Source organism: Vulpes vulpes, chromosome 8, assembly GCF_048418805.1.
Source record: "Vulpes vulpes isolate BD-2025 chromosome 8, VulVul3, whole genome shotgun sequence".
In the NCBI taxonomy this organism is placed as follows: Eukaryota; Metazoa; Chordata; class Mammalia; order Carnivora; family Canidae; genus Vulpes; species Vulpes vulpes.
This window is the reverse complement of record NC_132787.1, coordinates 44,740,100-44,764,128: the sequence shown is the minus strand read 5'-3', so window position 1 is coordinate 44,764,128 and position 24,029 is coordinate 44,740,100. Positions and strand designations below refer to the sequence as shown.

Below are 24,029 nucleotides of genomic sequence, written 5' to 3'. Positions count from 1 at the left end.
CCTGTGTTCTCCTCTAGGATTTTGATGGACTCTTGTCTCACATTTAGATCTCTCATCCATTTTGAGTTTATCTTTGTGTATGGTGAAAGAGAGTGGTCCAGTTTCATTCTTCTGCATGTGGATGTCCAATTTTCCCAACACCATTTATTGAAGAGACTGTCTTTCTTCCAATGGATAGTCTTTCCTCCTTTATCGAATATTAGATGACCATACATTTCAGGGTCCACTTCTGGGTTCTCTATTCTGTTCCATTGATCTATGTGTCTATTTTTGTGCCAGTACCACACTGTCTTGATGACCACAGCTTTGTAGTACAACCTGAAATCTGGCATTGTGATGCCCCCAGCTATGGTTTTCTTTTTTAAAATTCCCCTGGCTATTCGGGGTCTTTTCTGATTCCACACAAATCTTAAAATAATTTGTTCTAACTCTCTGAAGAAAGTCCATGGTATTTTGATAGGGATTGCATTAAACGTATAAATTGCCCTGGGTAACATTGACATTTTTACAATATTAATTCTGCCAATCCATGAGCATGGAATATTTTTCCATCTCTTTGTGTCTTCCTCAATTTCTTTCAGAAGTGTTCTATAGTTTTTAGGGTATAGATCTTTTACCTCTTTGGTTAGGTTTATTCCTAGGTATCTTATGCTTTTGGGTGCAATTGTAAATGGGATTGACTCCTTAATTTCTCTTTCTTCAGTCTCATTGTTAGTGTATAGAAATGCCATTGATTTCTGGGCATTGATTTTGTATCCTGCCACGCTACCAAATTGCTGTATGAGTTCTAGCAATCTTGGGGTGGAGGCTTTTGGGTTTTCTACGTAGAGTATCATGTCATCGGCAAAGAGGGAGAGTTTGACTTCTTCTTTGCCAATTTGAATGCCTTTAATGTCTTTTCGTTGTCTGATTGCTGAGGCGAGGACTTCCAGAACGATGTTGAACAGCAGTGGTGAGAGTGGACATCCCTGTCTTGTTCCTGATCTTAGGGGAAAGGCTCCCAGTGCTTCCCCAGTGAGAATGATATTTGCTGTGGGCCTTTCGTAAATGGCTTTTTTTTTTTTTTTTTCGTAAATGGCTTTTAAGATGTCGAGGAAAGTTCCCTGTATCCCAACACTCTGAAGGGTTTTGATCAGGAATGGATGCTGTATTTTGTCAAATGCTTTCTCTGCATCTAATGAGAGTATCATATGGTTCTTGGTTTTTCTCTTGCTGATATGATGAATCACATTGATGGTTTTACAAGTGTTGAACCAGCCTTGTGTACCAGGGATAAATCCTACTTGGTCATGGTGAATAATTTTCTTAATGTGTTGTTGGATCCTATTGGCTAGTATCTTGTTGAGAATTTTTGCATCCATGTTCATCAGGGATATTGGTGTATAATTCTCCTTTTTGATGGGGTCTTTGTCTGGTTTCGGAATTAAGGTGATGCTGGCCTCATAGAACGAATTTGGAAATACTCCATCTCTTTCTATCTTTCCAAACAGCTTTAGTAGAATAGGTATGATTTCTTCTTTAAACGTTTGATAGAATTCCCCTGGGAAGCCATCTGGCCCTGGACTCTTGTGTCTTGGGAGGTTTTTGATGACTGCTTCAATTTCCTCCCTGGTTATTGGCCTGTTCAGGTTTTCTATTTCTTCCTGCTCCAGTTTTGGTAGTTTGTGGCTTTCCAGGAATGCGTCCATTTCTTCTAGATTGCCTAATTTATTGGCGTACAGCTGTTCATAATGTTTTTAAAATCGTTTGTATTTCCTTGGTGTTGGTAGTGATCTCTCCTTTCTCATTCATGATTTTATTAATTTGAGTCTTCTCTCTCTTCTTTTTAATAAGGTTGGCTAATGGTTTATCTATCTTATTAATTCTTTCAAAGAACCAACTCCTGGTTCTGTTGATCTGTTCCACAGTTCTTTTGGTCTCGATATCATTGAGTTCTGCTCGAATTTTAATTAACTCTCTTCTTCTGCTGGGGGTGGGGTCTATTTGTTGCTTTTTCTCTAGTTCCTTTATGTGTAAGGTGAGCTTTTGAATTTGAGATCTTTCCAGTTTTTGAATGGATGCTTGTATTGCGATGTATTTCCCCCTCAGGACTGCTTTTGCTGCATCCCAAAGATTTTGAACGGTTGTATCTTCATTCTCATTAGTTTCCATGAATCTTTTTAATTCTTCCTTAATTTCCTGATTGACCTTTTCATCTTTTAGCAGGATGGTCCTTAACCTCCACGTGTTTGTGGTCCTTCCATACTTCTTGTTGTGATTAAGTTCTAATTTCAAGGCATTATGGTCTGAGAATATACAAGGGACTATCCCGATCTTTTGGTATCGGTTCAGACCCGATTTGTGACCCAGTATGTGGTCTATTCTGGAGAAGGTTCCATGTGCACTTGAGAAGAATGTGTATTCAGTTGAGTTTGGATGTAAAGTTCTGTAGATATCTGTGAAATCCATCTGGTCCAGTGTATCATTTAAAGCTCTCGTTTCTTTGGAGATGTTGTGCTTAGATGACCTATCTAGTATAGAGAGAGCTAGATTGAAGTCACCAAGTATAAGTGTATTATTATCAAGGTATTTCTTGAGTTTGGTTATTAATTGGTTTAAATATTTGGCAGCTCCCACATTCGGGGCATATATATTGAGGATTGTTAAGTCCTCTTGTTGGATAGATCCTTTGAGTATGAGATAGTGTCCCTCTTCATCTCTCACTATAGTCTTTGGGGTAAATTTTAATTTATCTGATATAAGGATGGCAACCCCTGCTTTCTTTTGAGGACCATTTGAATGGTAAATGGTTCTCCAACCTTTTATTTTCAGGTTGTAGGTGTCCTTCTGTCTAAAATGAGTCTCTTGTAGACAGCAAATAGATGGGTCCTGCTTTTTTATCCAGTCTGAAACCCTGCGCCTTTTGATGGGGTCATTAAGCCCGTTCACGTTCAGAGTTACTATTGATAGATATGAGTTTAGTGTCATCATATCTATTCAGTCCTTGTTTTTGTGGATTGTTCCACTGAACTTCTTCTTAAAGGGGAATTTTAAGAGTCCCCCTTATAATTTCTTGCAGAGCTGGTTTGGAGGTTACATATTCTTTCAGTTCCTGCCTGTCTTGGAAGCTCTTTATCTCTCCTTCCATTTTGAATGAGAGTCTTGCTGGATAAAGTATTCTTGGTTGCATGTTCTTCTCATTTAAGAACCTGAATATATCCTGCCAGCCCTTTCTGGCCTGCCAGGTCTCTGTGGAGAGGTCTGCTGTTACCCTAATATTCCTCCCCATAAAAGTCAGGGACTTTTTTTCTCTTGCTGCTTTAAGGATCTTCTCCTTATCTTTGGAATTTGCAAGCTTCACTATTAAATGTCTTGGTGTCGAACGGTTTTTGTTGATTTTAGGGGGGGATCTCTCTATTTCCTGGATCTGAATGCCTGTTTCCCTTCCCAGATTAGGAAAGTTTTCAGCTAGGATTTGTTCAAATACATATTCTGGCCCTCTGGCCCTTTTGGCGCCCTCAGGAACCCCAATTAAACGTAGGTTTTTCTTCCTCAGGCTGTCATTTATTTCCCTTAATCTATCCTCATGATCTTTTAATTGCTTGTCTCTTTTTTCCTCAGTTTCCCTCTTTGCCATCAACTTGTGTTCTATGTCACTCGTTCTTCCACCTCGTTAACCATCTTCGTTAGGACTTCTAGTTTGGATTGCATCTCATTTAATTGATTTTTAATTTCTGCCTGATTGGATCTAAATTCTGCAGTCATGAAGTCTCTTGAGTCCTTAATGGTTTTTTCTAGAGCCACCAGTAGCTGTAAAATAGTGCTTCTGAATTGGCTTTCTGACATTGAATTGTAATCCATATTTTGTAACTCTGTGGGAGAGAGGGCTGTTTCTGATTCTTTTTTTGAGGTGAGGTTTTCCTTCTAGTCATTTTGCTCAGTGCAGAGTGGCCAAAAACAAGTTGTATTGGGAAAAGGAGAAAAAGAGAGAGAAGGAAAGAAAAGAGAAAAAGAAAAAAGAGAAAGAAGAAAAAAAGGGGGAAAAAGAGAAGAAAAAGAAAGAAAAAGAAAGAAAGGAGAAAAAAGAAAAAAGGGGGGTGGGGTGGGGGAAGCAATCAGAAATCAAGAAGAAAGAAAGAAAAAAAAAAGCACAAACCAAAACCAAAACAAAAACAAAAAACAAAAACAAAAACCACGGGGAGTATCTTCTGATTCTGTGTACTTTAAGTCCCTTGACTTCCCTTGGAACTGGTCCGTCTCGCTGGTCTTCTGGGGGAGGGGCCTGCTGTGCTGATTCTCAGGTGTTAGCACTTGGGGGAGCTGCTCTGCCCCTGCCTGGTGCAGGGCTCAGTGGGGGTTGTTCACCCCGTGAGGCCCCAGGAGGAAGCCACAGTGGCGGGGGCAGCTCTGGGACCCTGGAGTCAGCCCCCGTAGTAGCTCCGGGGCTCTCCGTCTGCAGGGCCTGGGGGCTCCGGGGCGGGGCCGCTGATCTGCTCAGCTCGGGCAGGAGCGTCCTCGCTGTCCTGGGCCCTCCCGGCCTCTGCCTGTCCCGGGGGAGGCCGGATCCTGGGCTGTGTCCCGGCGCCCTGTGCTCCGGGGCCTGCGCTGTTGGATTCGCGCTCCCGCCCCGCAGCCCCCTCCGCGGAGCCGCCGCCCGAGCCGCCGCCGCCGAGCTGTTCCCGGAGCCGCGCAGCCCCCTCCGCGGAGCCGCCGCCCGAGCCCCTCCTAGCTGCTCCGGGGCCCGCCGAGCGCTGCAGCCCTTAGGGAGCTCGGCGCATCTCCCGGGGCGCAGTTCCTCTGTTACTGTCCCAGGGAGCCCGAGGGCATCCCCGCCTTTCTGGGGATCCTGCTCCAATTCCCGGGGAGCCCCTTTCCGCGGGGAAGGTTGGTGCAGCTCCTGCTCCTCCGGGACGGGGCTCTCCTGTCCTGGGGACACTCGCCCCGGCCTCAGCCCGGCTCCTCGCGGGGCCCCTCCCCCTCGGAGGCCTTTTGTTCCTTTATTTCTTTTTTCCCGTCTTCCTACCTTGATAGAAGCGCGAACTCTTCTCACTGTAGCGTTCCAGCTGGTCTCTCTTTAAATCTCAGGCCGAATTCGTAGATTTTCAGGATGATTGGATGGTTTTCTAGGTAATTTGTTGAGGACAGGTGACTTGGAGACCCTGCTCTTCCGCCATCCTGCCCCCCCCCCCCCCCCCCCCCCAGTAACTCAGTTTAAGCAGTGCGCAGTGTACATGAAGAATAGAAAGTTCAGTTGGGGAAAGGACTGACCCTGGAAAACCTGACAGAAAGCTAAGAAATATGGACTTTATTCAATAGGAAATGGTTAGTCCATGAAATCTTACATCTGCACAATGACAGTCACAGCTCCACTTTAAAATTACTTGAGGGACGCCTGAGTAGCTCAGTGGTTGAGCAGCTACCTTTGGCTCAAGTCATGATCCCTGGGGTCCTGGGATCGAGTCCCACATCAGGCTCCCTGCAAGCAGCCTGCTTCTCCCTCTGCCTATGTCTCTGCCTCTCTGTGTCTTTCATGAGTAAATAAATAAAATCTTTAAAGAAATGAAAAATAAATAAAATAAAATTACTTGAGAGTAGTAGCCTGAGGGATGCCAGAAATGCAGGACTCTTTCTTTACACCAAAGTAATAAAAATAAATAATGGCAGTCTTCATTTTCACATTTAGCAGTTTAGTTCAACAGGATCCAGCAGGTGTTTATTGCTTATTAGGTACCATGTCAGGCACCAGCATTATAAGGAAGAATGAGAGGAGACTCAATTTTTGTTCTTAAAAACTCACTGTCTAGATGTGAAGACTGACATATGAATAACTAATTAATTTTCATGTGATACAGAAAGCCTTAAGACAGATATACACACAGGACAGTATGGGACCCCAGAGGTTACAGTGTGATCAGGAAGGCAGGAAGAGGAGTGGCGCCTGGCTGGCTGGGTCGGTAGAGCATGTGACACTTGATCCTGAAGTCATGAGTTCAAGCCCCATGCTGGGTGTGGAGCCTACTTTAGAAAAATAAAGTATTTTCAAAAGGTGGGGGTGAGGGGCAGAACCAATGGAGTGTAATGTTCACAGGGACCTACTGAAAGTTTTACAAAAAATCTGGATGACTTTCAGAAATGCTACAGAGAATCTGAATAGGATTCTGTAAAGCAAATTAATTCCTATTTTCTTTTGTAATTATAGCTGCTATTTGTATTATGTAGAATAACTATTCTTCAATCAAGACCAAAAACTTTGTTTTTTTTTTTTTAAGATTTTTATTATTATTTTATTTATTTTTATTTATTCATGAGACACACACACACACACACACAGAGGCAGAGATACAGGCAGAGGGAGAAGCAGGCTCCATGCAGGAGCCTGACGTGGGACTCGATACCAGGTCTCCAGGATCACGCCCTGGGCTGCAGGCGGCGCTAAACCGCTGCGCCACCAGGGCTGCCCAAGACCAAAAACTTTCTGTACACATTAAGACTCTAATATAAATCAATAGTCCCTCTATCAACCCCACATACAAGGAAACCAGAAAAACAACTAAACAAATAACATGATCATAATGTCAACATTCTAACTGCCCCACATTCTACCTCAACCCTTCTTCAAGCTCCTAAAGAAGTCCCAGAGGTCATCAGGGATAGTCCATGAGTGAAAATAAGCAGGCAAAACAGTATAGTGATTAAAAATACAGTATTTGTAGGAAAAGAAAAACTGGTTTAAATCCTAGCTCCAGAGTAAATCTGAATGCTTTGCTTAACTATACAAACCTCAATTTCTTCATAAATTGAAGATGACTGGCAAGATTGTTATATAAAATTTAGATAGTTTTTATAGTGCTTAGCATAGCACCTAGTACCTAATAAGCAATCAATAAATTATGCTGTATTTTCATTATCACTTTTTGTTGCCATGGTTTTTTGGCTATTGTTTTTGGTGGCGTGGTGGTGGAACAAAGAGCTACTCTAAAATACCACCTAGACTAAAAATATTTTTTTTCCTCTAAAGATTTTATTTATCTATCCATGAGAGACATACACACACACACACACACACAGAGAGAGAGAGAGAGAGAGAGAGGCAGAGACACAGACAGAGGGAGAAGCAGGTTCCATGCAGGGAGCCCGATGTGGGTCTCTCATGAATTCAAAACAAAACAAAACAAAACAAAACAAAATAGCTTGTTGCATCATGTATCACACTCGTCCCCCACTTCCACTTTATGATAAAGCGCAAAGGTTTTAGAAAGTACATGATCTGGTCAGTGCTTACCATCATATGACATAACCTTCAGCACTGGCTATTCTTTAGACTCTTGGTTCCTGTCCTGCTAAACTTATTTCAGTTTTTCTGTTCCTTGAGTTCACCATTCTCTTCCTCACTTTCATGATTTCAAATATGCTGTGCCTGGATGCCTGGATGGCTCAGCGGTTGAGCATCTGCCTTTGGCTCAGGGTGTGATCCTGGATTCCCGGGTTTGAGTCCCACATCAGGCTCCTTGCGTGGAGCCTGCTTCTCCCTCTGCCTGTGTCTCTGACTGTGTGTGTCTCTCATGAATAAATAAATACAATCTTTAAAAATAAAAAATAAATAAAAATTCTATTGTCTTTATTATTGAATTGTTAACACTTTTATCTTTTATTCTTAAACAAGACTACTACATATTTGGATATTAAAATAGATTGTTTAGGGGCAAGAATGCTTGTAAAAAGGGTTAGGCTAAAGGAAACAGGGGGTAAGTACTAAAGTAACCAGTAGTCTATGCTAGCTAATAATCTTATTTTTAAATTTATTTTATTTTTAAAAATATTTTATTTATTTTGAGAAAGAGAGCATGCACGTGCAAGAGCAAATGGGATGGGGAAGGGCAGAAGAGGGAGAGAGAGAATCTTAAGCAGACTCCATGCCCAGTGTGCACAACGTGGGGCTTGATCTCACAACCCTAGGATAATGACCTGATCCGAAATCAAGAATTGGATGCTAGGGGATCCCTGGATGGCTCAGCAGTTTGGCCTCTGCCTTCGGCCCAGGGCGTGATCCTGGAGTCCCAGAATGGAGTCTCACATCGGGCTCCCTGCATGGAACCTGCTTCTCCCTCTGCTTGTGTCTCTGCCTTTCTCTCTGTCTCTCATGAATAAATAAATGAAATCTTAAAAAAAAAGAAAAGAAAAGAAAAGAAAAGAAAAAAGAATCAGATGCTCAACTGACTGAGCCATCCAGGCGCCCCTTATTTATTTTTAAAACGATCTGCCATTAATACTATTTTCCTCATTGGATTCCTCTCCCAGGCTTCAACTTCCCCCAAGTGAGACCTTCACAGCTATAGTATTATGTGATTTCATCTCTTTTAAACTCTCTTATTTTCATCAGTTACAATGATAATGTAAAACCACTCAACAGTTCTGGGACTTGATCAATAATGCATGATAACAGAATCCCTTCACAACCAAACGCAGCACATAAAGACTGTATACCCATCAATAGAAGTCATTAGTTACAGATAGCTAGAAGATAATGCTTGTCCTACTGAAAAATACGAACTACAAATACCACTTCTACACCATTTCTCTATCTTATCCCTTTGTAAGTTTTTATTTTAGCTACATCATCATCCTCTCCATTTAATAATGAAGTACTAAAAACATCTCAAAATATTTATTCTTACTGTATCTTAATATACCAAAATATATTTTTCCCTTCCTCTTAACATTTTCTGTTATTACTCTAATATAAGCAATCATTATCTTTTACCAAAACTAATACAAAACACTCCTGTCTCCTTGATGTTATAATCCAATTTGGAGACAAAAGTTTCACTAGTCAGCTAAGCCAAAAACCTGGGAGTCCTACTTGATTTCTTCTATTCCTGACAGCAGTTTGCTTTTTTTGTTGTTGTTGTTTTTTAAGATTTTATTTATTTATTCATGACAGACACACACACACACACACACACAGAGAGAGAGAGAGAGAGAGAGAGAGAGAGGCAGAGACACAGGCAGAGGGAGAAGCAGGCTCCATGCAGGGAGCCCAAGGCGGGATTCCATCCCGAATTTCCGAGATCAGGCCCTGGGCTGAAGGCGGTGCCAAAGGGCTGAGCTGCCCCAGCTGCCCATCAATTTGCTTCTTATTGCTGGGAACTGTGCTACTTGGATGCCAGTGATAAAACACAAATCCCTAATCCCCAAAGGGTTTAAAATATAGTTTAAAACCTAGTACAGGAGGGGTGCCCAAGCGGGTGTGGTCAATGGAGCATGTACTCTTTTATTTTGGAGTTAAGTTCAAGCTCCACATTGGGCGTAGAGATTACTTAAAAATAGGATCTTTAGGGCAGCCCCGGAGGCGCAGCAGTTTAGCGCTGCCTGCAGCCCAGGGCGTAATCCTGGAGACCCAGGATTGAGTCCCACGTCAGGCTTCCTGCACGGAGCTTGCTTCTCTCTCTGCCTGTGTCTTTGCCTCTCTGTGTGTGTGTGTGTCTCTAAGAATAAATAAATAAATAAGTCTAAAAAAAAAAAAAAAAGGGATCTTTAATAAATAAATAAATAAATAATAAAACCTAGTGAAGGAGACAAATATGGAGTACTCTAGGAGCAGGAAGAATAGAAACTTATTTGGGGACTCATGGAAAGCTTCTTAGAAGAGAGCAAAAGGGGTGCCTGGCTGGCTCATCAGTGGAGCATGCAACTCTTGATCTCAGGGCTGTGAGTTCAAGCCCCACGATGAGTGTAAAGATTACTTAAAAATAGGGATCCCTGGGTGGCGCAGCGGTTTGGCGCCTGCCTTTGGCCCAGGGCGCGATCCTGGAGACCCGGGATCGAGTCCCACGTCGGGCTCCCGGTGCATGGAGCCTGCTTCTCCCTCTGCCTGTGTCTCTGCCTCTCTCTCTATCTCTCTGTGACTATCATAAATAAATAAAAATTAAAAAAAAAAAAAGATTACTTAAAAATAAAAATTAAAAAAAAAAAAAAAAGAGAGAACAAGAGAGCTGGATCTTAAAGAATAAGAACTAAAAGACCAAAGAGATGAGAAAGATGCTCCATGGAGCAGAAAAGCATAAACAAAAGCATGACACCAAAAAATATCACAGTATATTCAGGCCAATACTAGCTCTTCAGTATTCCAAAGCATAAGATGAAGAGTAAAAAAAAAAAAAAAAAAAAAGATGAAGTTTGGGTGCCTGGCTGGCTCAGCTAAAAGAGCAGCTACTCTTGATCTTGGCATCATGAGTTTGAGCCCCATGGATGTAGAGATTACTAGAAAAAATTAAGTAAAATAAATTTCCTGTGAAGTTGTATTTACCTCTTTGCCAGCACACAATTCCAATTAGTCATGCAAATCCTCTAACATTTCTTACAAAGAGACTTCTCTTTGCCACATAATTTATATACGCAAAGGTTTCTGTTTATTAAATCATCTCTTCAAGGAGCTCCATTTCCCCATTTGAAAACTAGAAAGAGGGCAGCCCGGGTGGCTCAGCGGTTTAGCGCCGCCTTCAGCCCAGGCCTGACCCTGGAGACCTGGGATGGAGTCCCACGTGGGGCTCCCTGCATGAACCCTGCTTCTGCCTCTGCCTCTCTGTGTGTCTCTCTCATGATTAAATAAATAAATTCTTAAAAAAATAAATTAAATTAAAATTAAAAAATTCTTTTTTTTTTAATATTTTATTTATTTATTCATGAGAGACACAGAGAAAGAGAGAGAAGCAGAGGCATAGGCAGAAGGAGAAGCAGGTTCCATGCAGGGAGCCTGATGTGGGACTTGATCCCGGGACTCCAGGATCACGCCCTGGGCCAAAGGCAGGCGCTAGACCACTGAGCCACCCAGGGATCCCCTAAAATTAAAAAATTCTTAAACTAGAAAGGCTCATATAAGGAATAATTTTACAAGGAGGGAAAAAAGATGGTAAAGTAGTAATAGTAATAGTATAAAGTAGCATGAGGTTCATAATTGTCCTTTATTGACTTGACTTTTAGTACATTTGTCTTATTTATCTGCTTTCTTAAAATCTCCAAATGAGAGGCTCAGCAGCCTCAATTCTCTACTCTCAAGCCCTGCAAAGTAGCTAAAAAAGAAGGGTAATGAGGCCTTGCTAAAGCTTAAATGTTAATGCATGGAAAACAAACTATCAATGTCTTTCTGAATGTAAAACAAGTATATGTTTCTACCTGATTAAAGGGGAATATTTTCCCCACTCTTGTTGAGTTTGACAAAGATCTTGGTTTTACTGAAAAATGAATTCAACTTTCCCCCACCCTCAGTATGCCAACTCTTAGACAACATCACTAACTTAGAAGAGATGATCAGAACAGAATAGATGAAGCTAAGGTAGCAGCATCCAGCCATTAGAGAAAGGCTCAGTTTAATTTTTATAAAATAGAGTAAGTAGTGCTACATTTGAAATCTATTTCTAATTATCTGACTCCTGGAGCGCCTAGGTGGTTCAGTTGGTTAAGTGTCTGCCTTCAGTTTAGGTCATGATGCGGGGTCCTGGGATTGAGCCTCACTTCGGACTCCCTGCTTCTCCCTCTCCCTCTGCCCTTCTCCCTTGCTTGTGCTCACTTTGTCAAATGAATAAATAAAATCTTTTTTTTAATAAATAAAATCTTAAAAAAATACCAAAAAACCCATCCGACTCCTTCAGTCACATGATATTTAGAATAATATATTATTTCTTCTTGGGCACATTAAATGTTTTCCCAGGAAACCAAATATAATTTTTCTTAAAAAAGAGGTAAGGCCAATCTTTCCTCCCTTTTTAAAATTTCTTATTTAAATTCAATTTAATTAACATATAGTAAATTATTTATTTCACAGGTAGAATTTAGTGATTCATTAGATGCATATAATACCCAGTGCTGGGAATCCCCGGATGGCTCAGAGCATGATCCTGGAGTCCCGGGATGGAATCCCACACTGGGCTCCTTGTATGGAGCCTGTTTCTTCCTCTGCCTGTGTCTCTGCCTCTCTCTCTCTCTCTCTCTCTCTCTCTCTGTGTCTCTCATGAATTAAAAAACAAAACAAAACAAAACAAAAAACAAACAACAAAAAAAACTTTACTACCCAGTGCTCATTACGTCAAGTGCCCATCACCCAGTTACTCCACCCCCCACCCCATTCCCTTCAGCAACTTTTTTTTTTTTTTTAAAGATTTTATTTATTTGTTTGAGAGGGAGAGAGAGAGAACACAAGCGGGGGGAGCAGCAGAGGAAGAAACTCTCTGCTGAGCAGGGAGCCTGACTCGGGGCTTGATCCCAGGAGCCTGAGATCATGACCTGAGCCGAAGGCAGAAGGGGTTTCACTGACTGAGCCACCCAGGCAATCCCTCAGTTTGTGTTCTATAGTTAAGAGTATCTTATGGTTTGTCTCCCTGTTTTTTTTTTTTTTTAATTTTTATTTATTTATGATAGTCACAGAGAGAGAGAGGCAGAGAGAGGCAGAGGGAGAAGCAGGCTCCATGCAGGGAGCCCGATGTGGGGCTCCATCCCAGGTCTCCAGGATCAATCACACCCTGGGCCGAAGGCAGTGCTAAACCACTGAGCCACCTGGGCTGACCTCTTTCACACTTCTTAAAGATGAGACTATACTTCCTTCCCGAAGCATTTCCTGATTAAGCTCTACAACCATCATTTTCTTTCTTGGAATTCTACAACACCCACGTAAAAAATCTGTATTTCACTATGCCTTTCTTGATACTTATTTTGAACAATTAAATACTTGGCTTCTCTATGTTTACGGTTGTGTTTAACTAGTAAACATATTATCAGCAAACTAATAAAATTTAAGAATTTATTTATTTATTTATTTATTTATTTTTAAATTTTTATTTATTTATGATAGTCACACACACAGAGAGAGAGAGGCAGAGACACAGCAGGCTCCATGCACCGGGAGCCTGACATGGGATTCGATCCCGGGTCTCCAAGATCGCGCCCTGGGCCAAAGGCAGGCGCCAAACCGCTGCGCCACCCAGGGATCCCCCAAAATTTAAGAATTTAGAATTAAAATTCTAGAATTAAAATCTCTGTTTCAAGGCGTCTATAATCTAGTTGGGGAGATTAGGTAACAGAGCAGCCCTCAAGCTTTGCTGTCCAATTAGATACACCTGTGAAAGTTTTAAGACTTCCTTATGCTGGAACACCTGGGTGGCTCAATCAGTTAAGCTAATCTTGCTAAAGGATCGGTATAACAGCTGTAATCAATTTGGCTTCCTCACTATCCTACCCAAAGCCCAAACATACTCTAGCACAATGAAAAGGAAGAGGTAAAATAATTAAGACTACTGAGGGATGCCTGGGTGGCTCAGTGGTTGAGCGTCTGTCTGCCTTAGGCTCAGGGTGTGGTCCTGGAGTCCCAGGATTGAGTCCCTCAAGGAGCTTGCTTCTCCCTCTGCCTAAATTTGTGCCGCCTGTGTGTCTCTCGTGAATTACAAAAAAAAAAAAAAAAAAAAGAAAGAAAAAAAGAAAGACTATTGAGTGACTGTAAGGACATTGTGAGTTTGCTGATTCCTGATGAACCACCAATAACAGAGAATGACAGTAGGCCACAAGAATGAAAATAGCTACTCAGGGAACCATTTCTGTAACCTTGTTGAAAAAGTATACCTGGAAGTCCATGAGTAAGGAAGACTCAGTCACCAAAACCAGACCAATAATTAAATTAAAATTTCCTGTTGTATTTACCTACCTCTTTGCCAGAACACAATTCTAATTAGTCATGTAAATTCTCTAACACCTTCTTACAAGGGATTTCTCTTTGTCACATCATTTATATAATCAAAAGTTTACCTGTTTATTAAATCATCTCTTCAAGGAGCTTCATTGTGAAAAGAGAAATAAAGGCTCATATAAAGGATAATTATACAAGGAGGGGGAAAAGGTAGTGAAGAAGAGCAGTGATAGCATAAAGCAGCATGAAATACATAATTGTCCATTATTGACTCTACTTTAGCACCCTTGTTTTATTTGCTTTCTCAAAATCTCCAAATAAACTAAATGTGGCTCAGCAACTTTATAATCTTTTATCTTCAAATCTTGCAAAGTAGCTAAAAAGAAGGGTAATGAGGTATTGCTTAAGATTATATATATTTTTTCTTTTTTTTAATTGATGTTTTTTTTTAATATTTAAAAAAAAATTTTTTTTTTTTTAAATTTATGATAGTCACAGAGAGAGAGAGAGAGAGAGGCAGAGACACAGGCAGAGGGAGAAGCAGGCTCCATGCACCGGGAGCCCGATGTGGGATTCGATCCCGGGTCTCCAGGATCGCGCCCTGGGCCAAAGGCAGGCGCCAAACCGCTGCGCCACCCAGGGATCCCTATATATATATTTTCATTATTGAAACTCACCATTTAAAAATTGGATTCTTTTTGCTAAGCTGGAAAGAGTGTTTACAGAATTATGCCACTGAATGAATCAATCACAGTCTATAACCCCAAGAAGCAAGTAAGACTACCCTATTTTCTCAAAGAAACTGCATTTGAGTTATGCGAAATAGTCAATATCAGTTACTCCAATATGACTAACTTAAAACTGCGTTGTTAGCCTTCCATGAACATTTTCAAATTTTCTAAAAAAACTCAAAAAGCCACCCCCACCTTCCAACATTAAGAGATAAGGAAGGTAATTTCTCATGTTGTTTATTCTTAGTCTTAGAATCACATCTGCTTTCATTCTGTTCACACTCTACAAGTTCTGTAATTTGTTTCCACGCGAATGCTAAGACACATAGTACAGCTGGATTCACAGAGCTGCCTTACAATTACAGAGCTCTTCAAACAGAAGGGTTATCCAAGGGTCAGAGCAGTCTCAAGTGCTCACTGATAAGAATTCTTGACAAGTTACTTATCTGTACTTCTAAAAACAGAAACTCATAGCAAGAACTGATTAAAAAAGCAAAAACAAAAATTAAAGAATCATAAAAGGCAAAAATTTTAATCCTTAGAAAGGAATTCTTAGTTGCTTTTTCTTTAGGGATGTAAGCCAAAACAAATCAATGGAAATTTCAAAAATTCCATCGTGAAGAAATAAGGGAAAAAAAACAAGTAGAATTTAGGGTAAAATGACATTTTGCTTTTTTTTTTTTTTAAGATTGTATTTACTTATTCATGAGAGACAGAGAGAGAGAGTGGCAGAGACAGGCAGAGGGAGAAGCAGACCCCATGCAGGGACCCTGATGTGGGACTTGATCTGGGACCCTGGGATCAGGCCCTGAGCCAAAGGCAGACGAGCTGAGCCACCCAGGCATCCCAACATTTCGCTCTATTTTTAACAGCTTAAAGCTAACAAGAGTTAAGAACACTCTTTGTTCCCTTGATCAATGAGTTTGTCAAATTACAACTTTAGAATAATATACTCCCCAGAAGTCAATTCAGATTTAATTGCTTTTTTCCCTGTCATGGCCTTCCCCACCTTACAACTTATTTCTTACTTGGAATGTGACATTTTAATGAAGATTCACCAAAATATTTGTGCTCTTATGTAAAAAGCATTAAAGAAAGAATAGATGACCACTTAGACTCACTCCTGGGACAATTCATATAAAGCAAAAATATAAAATTAGAGGCCTCTCTCTTAACAATTATTGTTATTAGTGAAGAGTAGGCTTTCACTAAAAGATAAAGAGATTTTCTGGATGATACTTTGGGTAAAATTTAGCACATTAGGGGGAAGAACATCTACAAGTAGTGTTAGAGCCAGTCTAGCAATCTAAAATCATTGTTAGCACAAAATATTTATATTGTTGGAAATATCTTTTTAGTCTCACTGATAAACACAACGGAGGGACACCTGGGTGGCTCAGTGGTTGAGCATCTGCCTCCAGCTCAGGGTGTAATCATGGTCAGGGGATCGAGTCCCATATCAGGCTCCCTGCAAGGAGCCTGCTTCTCCCTCTACCTCTCTGTGTCTCTCATGAATAAATAAATAAAATCTTAAAAAAAAAACACAAAAAAAACACAAAGGAGTAACTTGAAGTCACTCCCTTGAAGGGTTCAAAAACATAAAACCAACTATCAGAGTTTAATATGCACAAAGAACCAGAGAGCTAGATCTTTCTTTGAAAACAAAAAGAGGGATCCCTGGGTGGCGCAGCGGTTTGGCGCCTGCCTTTGGCCCAGGGCGCGATCCTGGAGACCCGGGATCGAATCCCACGTCGGGCTCCGGGTGCATGGAGCCTGCTTCTCCCTCTGCCTGTGTCTCTGCCTCTCTCTCTCTCTCTGTGTGTGTGACTATCATAAATAAATAAAAATTAAAAAAGAAAAAAGAAAACAGAGGAAGCCCAGAGAGATTAAGTAACTTGCCCCAAGGTGTCTTAAGAACTGCATGTCAGTAACAATGGATAAACCAAATGTGTACCAAGTGGCCTTCTCAGCATTTTACTGATATGAACCTAGTTAAATCTTATTATTATCGGTAATAAGCCGTATTATTATTATTTCCATTTTACAGATCAGGAAACAGAATCAACCAAAGAGGGCAACTGTTCAGTCACTGAACTGGATTTAAGCTCAGGCAGTTTACCTCCAGGGACCATGCTTTTATCAACTATGTTACACTAACTCTTAGGGAAGTCTCCAGATTGCCATATAGAGGTTTTCCCCTGAGTTTACAGCAAGAAATAAATAGAAAAGGTTATTCTTGTTGTTTTCTTCAAGCAAGTACACGAAGACATGCATGAAGCCCTTCCAAATAAAAAGGGAGAGAGAGAGAGAAGAAATCTTTAAATAAATGTAAGATAAAATACAAATGTACTTTGGTTTTAGTGGTAGAACAAAATAAAAACAGCTTGCAGATCATTAAAAGAACCTTTTCAAAAATGTGCAGTACTGCTCTATTCTGCTTGTATTGACTGCATTTTGCTTCCCTTTTTGGGGGTTCACATCAGTTACAAATTATTCCACCACTTAAAGCAGTATTTTATCTTCAGGCTCATGGCTGCTGACAAACTGAACTCCTTTCCAGCTGAAGATGCTTTGGCAGAACTCCAAAGACCATATTTATTCCCTGGTAAACTCACCTTAGGGGACTCACCTCCCCTAAGATGTACGAATAAACCTTTATTATTACTTCTCAGCCTTTATACGATATCTCTCAAGAATTCATTTTAAAAAATAAAAACAGATAACTGCTCTTCTACATTCAGTCAAGCATATGCCTCTCAGATCACTATTAACCTAAAATGAGAAAATCCAAAGTAGGAAAGATATCCTACAGAATTTTCCACCAATTATGACAACCAAGACCCACAAAAAATATACTTTGGAATACAGTGCAGTGAATATTCACATTTGCATATAAAACATACAGGTTTCATGAAACAGTACTTAACCTCATTACACTAAAATTATTTCAGTTACAAACCCATTTAGTGATTTTAGATCACAAACTATGTCACCTCCCAGAGTATAAAAATTCTGTTCTAACAAATTTTTACCTTAAAGTTCCCAAAAGATAACCTTCAAATATCCTTGATTATAAACAAAAACATTTTTTGTGGCTTTCTATTCTTAAAAAATAAATGAGAAGTTTTAAGTCAGAGAAAAAAGGCAAAAACTAATTTTACTCAAAGTACTTAAATATTAAACATTATGGTAGACATCAGATGACATTTTCACCAATAATCTTGTATGTAATTTAAAACTCAATGTTTCATAGTAAGTATTTAATGTAGTACATGACATAGGAGAAAATAAAATTTAAGCCTTACCACGGTACTTGTGCTGCCCTTTTCAGGAGTCAGATTTACTTCTAATGTAGCAACATAATCCCAGGAAGTGAAAGACAGTGAAAAGAGGAGGGAGGGAACCAGGATGAGTCAGGGAGAATCATAATAGGACAACTAGGCTGTGCCCTAAGTGCGCTGCAGGGCAATTAAAAGACTCAAAGCACAAAGGAATCTTCAGACTCAGGAAAAGGAAAAAAAAAATACACACTCTTAAAGACATATCTGAAAACCTGACATTTAAATATTTTCACAAAACACTGTTTTTGTGAGATGGCTATTATTCCTGTTTTGTAATTGATAAAACTGAGGCTCAGAGAAGTTAAATGAATTCTCCCACAAAGCTAATATTTGATAGAGCTGAGGCCACAAATTGCCCTTGTGATTTCCAATCCTTGCAAACTCACCACTCTGCGGCAGAGTAAAAAATAAGGTGAAAAGAGAAAATAAACAAAAGCCCTATCTTCTAATTCTAATGCCAACGTAAACAAAAATAAATTCAGTTTTAGCTCTGAAAATCAGCTAATTGCTAATTACAGTTAAGATGTGTGTTCCTAATTGAATTTATTTCTAATTGCACCTCAAATAATCACTCCTTTCATATTCCGACTACACTTGAACATATCTACCTGACAGCACATAACATGCTACACTGATTATTTACATTTTACAATTACATCTCCTTAGCCAGTTCTGAGCTCAAGAGTAGGGCCTGAATTTTTTTTTTTTTAATATTTTATTTATTGGGACACCTGGGTGGCTCAGCGATTGGGTGTCTGCCTTTGGCTCAGGGTGTGATCCTGGAGTCCTGGGATCGATTCCCACATCAGGCTCCCTGCATGGAGCCTGCTTCTCCCTCTGCCTGGGTCTCTGCCTCTCTTTCTGTGTCTCTCATGAATAAGTAAATAAAATCTTTCTTTTTTTTTTTTTTTAAGATTTTATTTATTTATTCATGAGAGACACAAAGAGAGAGAGAGAGGCAGAAACATAGGCAGAGGGAGGAGAGGCAGGCTCCATGCAAGGAGCCTGATGTGGGACTCAATCTTGGGAATCCAGGATCAGGCCCTGAGCCGAAGACAGACACTCAACCACTGAGCCACCCAGGCGTCCCTAGGGCCTGGATTTTTTTATTTTTATTTTTATTTTTTATTTATTTATGATAGTCACAGAGAGAGAGAGAGAGAGAGAGAGAGGCAGAGACACAGGCAGAGGGAGAAGCAGGCTCCATGCACTGGGGGCCCGATGTGGGATTCGATCCCAGGTCTCCAGGATCGCGCCCTGGGCCAAAGGCAGGCGCCAAACCGCTGCGCCACCCAGGGATCCCTAGGGCCTGGATTTTATTCAACTTTTGTATACTTAAAATCTAGAATGGTGCCTACCATAACATATGCAATCAAACAAGGTTTACTGCACAGTAAAAAATAATCTCTGAAAGGCTTAAACAGCATTACAGAAATTAATCTTCACAAACTCCTTATAAAATGGGCACTCAATGATTTCCTTAGAAACTAGAGTTTATAAATAATATGAAGAATATTCAAGAAAATGATTCATCTCAGGCCATACATTTAGACAGAAATAAACACCTCTAAGCCATTCTCCTCCTCGAGGAAAACCAAGAGAAAGAACATGAGTTGGTGATGTGTATGAGCACTGCTCCACAGAACAGGAGCCCCAGCCTCTATATTCCATATAGATATTTCAAAGGAATTATACAAATGTATTTCACCCTCACATGATGGTGAGTCTCAGTAATAAGAAATGATTAGAGACGACTGAGCATCTTTCACATCTAAGGTACAAAAATTGTAACCATAGGACTTATGAGTCTGAAGAATCATGTCCATGGATAAAGTAACTAAAAACAAAATGAGATAAATCCTTGTCAAGTGTCAGCTTGAGGTCATTATAACTTGTGGTTTGGGAAGCATGTAAGAAGCCTCCAAGTTGCCACTGCACCCTAACAACCACGAGTAAAGCTGAACAAACAGAAATCAGTAACTTCTCTTAGATCTGTAAGAGAAGTGAGGTCATTGGGCAAACTGCGGCCCCCAGGACCAGACTGACCGACAGGCAATACAGAATACAACTTTACTAGAATACAAAATCAAAAGAGGCAACCACCCAGGAATCAGCGCTCAGGTAGGAGAACTGGAAGTGATGGATCGCTGGAGTTTGGTAAGGACAAAACCGAGAGAGAAAACTTTGGAGGGACTTCTGGTTCTGATTCCACATGTAAGGAGCTTGAAGTTGCCACTTCACCCTAACAAGTAAGAAGCTGAACTAACTGAAAAATCCACAACTATTTTAGAATCTGTAAGATAGGTGATGGCATGGGGCAAACTGCTGCCCTCAGGACTGAGAGACAGACAGGCAGACATGGGGAGTCACAGCTTACCAGTGTGGGGACGAGCGCTGAGGGAGGGAGACCTAAACCCAAGTGATGAACTATGGAGGCTCAGTATGGCCAATATGGAGTTTTTAACTCTAGGATACCCCATCATAGAAAGACCCCTATAATTTTGTGAGATTTACCTCCAGGAGCTCAACCCAGGGCTCTCAAAAAATACCAGAGGAAAAGCCCCTCGTGCTTCTGGAAAGGCAAGGAAAATAAACCATCCTGAAATACATCAGGGCACTCACTGTTTTTCTTAACAAGGACTGCCCTCCAGAGAAACTAATCAGAGCCTTACCAACACAGTGGTTGAGAAATACCCAGCTCAGCTCACACTAGCCATCTCACTCCACCTAACAGGAGAAGGAAAAACTGAGAAACACGTATGAAGTTCACAGTGCAGAGGCCATAGGCTCCGTAAAAAGAGTGACCTAATCATAGGGCTATACAATCTTCCTCTTTCCCCCAAGGCTTCTTCTTCTTTAAAAAGATTTTATTTTATTCATTTGCGAAAGAGAGAACACAAGCAAGGGAAGCAGCAGAGGGAGAAGCAGACTCCTCGCTGAGCATGGAACCCAACACAGGGCTCGATCCCAGGATCCTGGCATCATGACCTGAGCCAAAGGCAGATACTTAATTGACTGAGCCACCGGGGCACACCCCCTCCCAACATGGCTTCTTTATAGCAGCTCCTTTTACCCAGTACACCATGTCCAGCTATCAAGAAGAAATTACAAGGCATGTCTAAAGGCAAAAAACACAGTTTGAAGAGATGGAGCAAAAGCATCAGAACCAGACATTGAAGATGTTGAAATTATCACACCAAGAATTTTTTTTTTAAGATTTTATTTATTTATTCATGAGAGACACACAGAGAGAGGCAGAGACATAGACTGGGGAAGAAGCAGGCTTCCAGAAGGGAGCCTGATATGGGACTCGATCCAAGGACCCCAGGATCACGCCCAGAGCCAAAGGCAGATGCTCAACTGCTGAGCCACCCAGGCGTCCCTATCACACAAAGAATTTAAAGCAATTATGATTAATAAGCTAAGGACTCCTATGGGTAAAGTAGAGAGCATGCTGGAATAGATGGGCAACGTAAGCAGAGAGATACAAATACTAAGAAAGAACCGTGAGATCAAAAATATCTATAACAGAAATGAAGAATACCTATGATGGACTTATTATTAGACTAGATATGGATAAGGGAAGAATCTCTGAGCTTGAGTAGATCTCAATAGAAACATCCAAAACTGGGCAGCCCGGTGGCTCAGCAATTTAGCGCCACCTTCAGCCCAGGGCGTGATCCTGGAGACCCGGGATCGAGTCCAACGTCGGGCTTCCTGCATGGAGCCTGCTTCTCCCTCTGCCTGTGTCTCTGCCACTCTCTCTCTCTCTCTCTGTGTGTGTCTCTCTCACGAATAAATAAATAAAATCTTAAAAAAATTATAAAAGAAGCATCCAAAACTGAAAAGTAAAGACAACAAAAACAGGAAAAAAAGAACAGGCTATCCAAGGACTGCAGAACAACTACAGAAAGTGTAACATACACGTAATTGGAATACAGAAAGGAAAAGAAAGAAAGGAACACGAGAAATATTTAAAAGAATAATGAATGAGAGCAGGGCACCTGGGTGGCTCAGTGGTTGAGCATCTGCCTTCGGCTCAGGTTGTGATCCTGGGTCCTGGGATCGACTCCCGCATTGAGTTCCCTGCATGGAGCCTGCTTCTCCCTCTGTGTGTCTGTCTGTCTGTCTGTCTCTGTCTCTCATGAATAAATAAATAAAATCTTTAAAAAAAAATGACTGAGAGCTTCCTCAAATTAATGTCAGACACCAAACACAGTTTCAGGAAGCTCAGAGAACATTAAGTAGAATAAATGTGGAAAAAAAAAAAAAAAAAAAAACAACAACCCTATACCTAGGCATATCATTTTCAAACTACAAAAAAGTCAGAGATAAAAAAAAATCTTAAGCCAGAGTTAAAAGCATCTTACCAATAAAAGAACAAAGATAAGAATTATATTGAACTTTTCCTCAGAAACCATGCAAGCAAGAACAGAGTGAACTAAAATATTTAAAGTGTTGTGAAAAAAAATCCCCACCAATTTAGACTTCTGTGCATGTGAAATTATCCCTCAAAAATGAAGGACAAGCAAAAATCTCAGACAAGCAAAAACTGAGGAAATGTGTTATTAGTAGACTTGCCTTGCAAGCAATGTTAAGAGTCTCAGAGTCTCACTAGAGAAAGAAAACAATATGTCAGAAACTTGGATCTCCATTAAGAAAGGAAGAGCATCAGAGGGATAAGTGAAAGTAAAATAAAAATGTTTATTTTTCTTATTCTTAATTGATATACCTCATAACAGGTTGTTCAAAAAGATAATAGCAACTCAATTATGTATGCTTACATATATAGCATATATATGCACATACATATATATACATACATACGCATGCTTATATAAGTGAAATAAGTGACAGCATTGACAGAGATGAGAGAGAGGAATTAAGATTATTTTGTTATGATAAGGTACTCACATTACTCATGAAGCAGCACAGTGTTATTTGAAAGTGAACTTGGATTAGTTGTAAATGTATATTGCAAACTCTGGGGCAAGCACTAAAAAAAGTAAAAAGAGAAATGTAATGGATATGTTAAGAAAGGAAAGAATATGGAATCATATCACATGCTTAATTAAAACCACAAAAGGCAGAAAAAGAGTGGAAGACAACATAGGAATAAAGAATAAGGGCAACAAGTGGAAAACACTTTTAACGAATATGATAGATACTAATCCAATTATCAATAATCACTTTGACCATCAATAATCTAAATGTACCACTTAAAAGACAGAACTTGTCAGATTGGATGAAAAAACAAGACCCAACAAGTGTTGTCTATAAGAAACTCTAAATATAAAGGGGTGCCTGGCTGGCTCAGTAGGTACAGTATGCTACTCTTGATTTCAGGGTTTTAAGCTTGAGCCCCACATTGGGTGGAGAGATTATTTAAAAAATAAAATCTTAAAAAAAAAATGTGAGACTACCTCTATCTATTAATTTAAACCGAGCAGACTTCAGAGTAAGAAAAGTTATCAGGAACAAAGAGGCACATTCCATAATGATAAAGGGGTTAAACATCCAAAAAGACATAATAATCTTTAATGTGCATACAACTAACAACAGAGTGTTAAATTATAGGAGACAAAAACTGATAGAAATGCAAGGAGAAATGAATGAATCCACTATTATAACTAGAGACTTCAACACTCTTCCATTAGAAATGGATCCACAGGCAGAAAGTCACTAATGACATAGTTAAATTCAACAATACCATCAATTAATTGGATACAACGGGCATCTATAAACTACCTCATCCAATAATAGCAGAATACACATTCCTCCCAAGCTCACATGGAATACTCACCGAGACCACATTCTGGGACATGAAACACACCTTTACGAATTTAAAAGAATAGAAATCATACAATGTCTATGCTCAGACCACAGTGGGATACAACTAAAAATCAGCAATGAAGATAGTTGGGAAATTCCAAAATACTTGGTTACTAAATTAAATAGTCTGAACAATATCTGGGTCAGAGAATAAATCTCAAGAGAATTTTTAGAATATTTTGAACTAAATGAAAATGAAAACACAACTTATAGGCAGCCCGGGTGGCTCAGCGGTTTAGCGCCGCCTTCAGCCCAGGGTGTGATCCTGGGGACCCGGGATCAAGTCCCACATCAGGCTCCCTGTATGGAGCCTGCTTCTCCCTCTGCCTGCATCTCTGTTTCTCTGTGTGTGTGTGTCTCTCATGAATAAATAAATAAAATCTAAAAAAAAAAAAAAAAAAAGAAAACACAACTTACTAAACTTTGTATCAGGCAGTAAAAGCAATGCTTAGAGGGATATTCATAGCATTAAGT

At 40.2% G+C, this 24,029-nt stretch overlaps 1 protein-coding gene across 7 annotated transcripts in view; it reads right to left on the bottom strand.

Moving 5' to 3' along the window:
* The window catches only part of BCL2L13 (BCL2 like 13), a 92,875-nt gene that overhangs the window by 8,344 nt on the left and 60,502 nt on the right, over nt 1-24,029 (bottom strand). For 3 of the 7 annotated variants that reach the window (XM_072766381.1, XM_072766382.1, XM_025995512.2), the window contains one exon: nt 22,638-22,719. The exons of 3 other annotated variants lie outside the window; for them this stretch is intronic. In XM_072766381.1, the coding sequence (XP_072622482.1) occupies nt 22,638-22,719 (82 nt within the window). Of the gene's footprint in view, nt 1-17,687; nt 17,729-22,637; nt 22,720-24,029 lie in introns of all 7 variants that reach the window. One more of the 7 variants, XM_072766383.1, reaches the window with a different exon arrangement.